This window comes from Capsicum annuum, chromosome 9 (genome assembly GCF_002878395.1).
Source record: "Capsicum annuum cultivar UCD-10X-F1 chromosome 9, UCD10Xv1.1, whole genome shotgun sequence".
NCBI classification, from domain to species: Eukaryota; Viridiplantae; Streptophyta; class Magnoliopsida; order Solanales; family Solanaceae; genus Capsicum; species Capsicum annuum.
The window spans coordinates 168,338,862-168,342,014 of NC_061119.1; the positions used below are offsets into that span (position 1 = coordinate 168,338,862).

Here is a 3,153-nt window from a genome sequence, read left to right on the forward strand (position 1 = left end):
GGTTGGTTTGTAGCCTTGAATCCTTTGGAGGTTTTCCTTATCTCCACCTAAACTTGATACGGTTGATTCAACTAATTGGTCGGTGAGCTTGAACCTTCTCCTTTCTACTGTCGCTGCATCTTTATTTGTTTCGATACGATTCTGTTATTCATTTTCAACATTATACTTGTAAACTTATCTCAACCGACTCCCTGTCCTTGTCAAGGTGGTGTACGCCAAAAATCTCGGCTCAATTTCCCTTGGAACGATAGTCAATTTCGTGCGTCTTTCTTTATAATGCATTTGATATAAAACTTACGCATAAAAAGACCCAAAGTGTATACATCGAAACAAGGAAAAGACAAATGAATGAGAAAAAAGATAGAGAAAAAAGATAGAGAAAAAAAATAAAAAAATAAAAAAAAGAGAATTATGTTTTAATAGAAGGTATTTCTAACAAAAAAGGAAGAAATCTTATTTGGAGGTGTATATTAACTTTAGTGAAGCATGACACACAATTTGGAGTAGATGTTTGACCCTTCAAAACTGTCTAATCTCGAATTAGGCTGAACCGTTCAATCAAATCAAATCATCCTTCTTGATCTTTGTCCTGTCATGATAAAATTTGTTTGACTAAAGTTATCCTTTTAGGATTTTCACAATTGACCTCTCTAATTTTGTTTTCCTCGTTCATAATTGTCTTATGGTGCCCATGAGGGTTTTCGCCTATAAGTTTGTTTTTTTTTTTGATATCTTGTGATGCCTCCATGGGTTTTCACTTATAAGACTTTTTTTTCGGCACACAAGGCTTGACATTCTCAAAAATTGATCGGAAGGTCTTTAATGGACAAAGGGACAAGGATTTTTAGAATAAATAACAACTTAGGAGCCATATAAAAGTGATAGTAAGATATATGTCTCGATTTCTTTGAATACCAAGATTTTTAATTTTAAATATTTTTTTTATCAGACCAAACCCCAAAATAGGGATGCCTATGTATCCATTTAGGAATCAGGTCGAACGTAGTTCAATAAACAAACATTATCTTCTTTTTTTTGAATCATCTTATGGTGCCTCTATGGGTTTTCACCTACAAGAAGTTTTTTTTTTGGCTCTAAAGAGGAAAAGCAAGGAAAGGTAAATAAAGCTCGAAGGACTGACAAGGGATTAACGACATTTAGTTAAGTAGAATGATGGCTTTTAGTCATCTCAACTTGAGAATGTTAAGCACAAGTGTGTCAAATATAATATCTTTTGACTGAATCGGCATTGATAACTTTCTATGCCATTTTTCCGTCCATATTCGCAAGTTCCAAAGCTCCATTTGATAATACTTGTTTAACCATGTATGGACCTTGCCAGTTTGGAGCAAACTTTCCTTTAGCATGTTCTTGATGTAGAAGGATGCGTTTTACAACAAGTTTGGCGACCTCAAATTTTCTAGGACGTACCTTCTTATTGTAAGCTCGCGCCATCCTCTGCTAGTATAATTGGCCAAAGCAAATTGCCGTCAACCTTTTTTCATCTATTAATGATCATTGTTCTAGTTTATACTTGACCTATTTAGTATCGTCAATCTCAGCTTTAACAATGATTCGAAGTAAAGGAATTTCAACTTTTGCAGGTATCACAGCTTCAGTCCCATAGACTAGTAAATAAGGAGTTGCACCAATCGATGTACGAATAGTTGTACGATATCCTAGAAGAGCGAATGGTAATTTTTCATGCCACTGTCGAGATCCTTGGACCATTTTTCTAAGAATCTTTTTAATATTCTTATTCGTTGCTTTAACGGCTCCATTTGCTTTGGGACGGTAAGGGGTAGAATGATGATGCACAATCTTGAATTTCTTGAAAATCTCCTTTATTAGATGACAATTGAGATTGGTTGCATTGTCTGTGACAATAGACTTTGGTATACCAAAATGACATATAATGTTGGACTGAACAAAATCTACTACTGCTTTCTTCGTGACTGATTTGCAAGTAGCAGCTTCTACCCATTTGGTGAAATAGTCAGTAGTGACCAGTATGAATCGATGCCCATTAGAAGATTTTGGTTCTACTGGACCAATTACATCCATGCCCCAAGAAATAAAGGGCCAAGGAGCGGACATGGGATATAACTCTGAAGGTAGTGAATAAATCCAATCACCGTGAATTTGGCACTGATGACACTTGCGAACAAAACAAAAATAGTCTCGCTTCATAGTCAACCAATAGTATTTTGCCCGTGTAATCTTCTTTGCTAAAATATAGACATTCATGTGCGAACCACATACTCCCGAATGTACCTCATTCATTATTCTTTCAGCTTCCTGAATATTAACACATCTCAACAAGTTCAAATCTGGAGTTCGTTTGTATAGAATCTCCCCACTTAAGAAGAAACCATTAGCAAGTCGCCTAATAGTCCTTTTTTGATTGGCATTGGCGTGTATTGGATACTCTTTTGACTTCAAGAAACATTTGATATCATAGTACCAGGGCTCATTATCTGGCTCTGCATCAATTATGTTGCAATAACCATGTTGATCTTTTATCTGTATCTCCAATGGGTCGATATACGTATTTCCTGGGTATGGGAGCATGGAAGCTAAGGTAGCCAGAGTATCAACCAACTCATTATGGAATTTTGGAATATATCTAAACTCGATAGACTTAAACCTTTTGCTGAGGTCCTCTAAACATTGTTTGTCTGGAATGAGTTTGATATCTCTAGTTTCCCATTCACCTTGAATTTGTTGAATGAGCAAATCGGAATCTCCCAACACCACTAGCTCACGTACATCCAGATTTATTGCCATATTTAAACCCATGATGCAAGCTTTGTATTCTGTTGTGTTATTAGTACAAAGGAAATAAAGTCGTGCTGTGGTGGGATAATGATGCCCAGTTGGTGAGACAAGAACCGCCCCAATCCCTATTCCTTTGACATTGACCGCTCCATCAAAATATAATTTCCATACATAAACATTCTCTTGAACATCATCCTCAATTGAATTAATCTCTTCATTAGGAAAGTAGGCTTGTAGAGGCTTATAATCATTCTCAACTGGGTTCTCTGCCAAATAATCGGCCAATTCTTGTGCTTTCATAGTGGTACGAGTGACATACACAATGTCGAACTCTGTAAGTAAAATCTGCCACTTTGCCAATCTTCCTGTGGGCAT

The 3,153-nt window shown here is 36.3% G+C and overlaps 1 protein-coding gene across 1 annotated transcript; it reads right to left on the reverse strand.

Moving 5' to 3' along the window:
• Positions 1-1,539: 1,539 nt before the first annotated feature.
• LOC124887137 lies at positions 1,540-2,799 on the reverse strand. Its single transcript, XM_047396330.1, has 2 exons — positions 1,902-2,799; positions 1,540-1,679 (listed from the first exon to the last, which is right to left on the reverse strand). The coding sequence occupies exons 1-2, from the start codon at positions 2,797-2,799 to the stop codon at positions 1,540-1,542; spliced, it is 1,038 nt and encodes a 345-aa protein (XP_047252286.1).
• Positions 2,800-3,153: the final 354 nt, after the last annotated feature.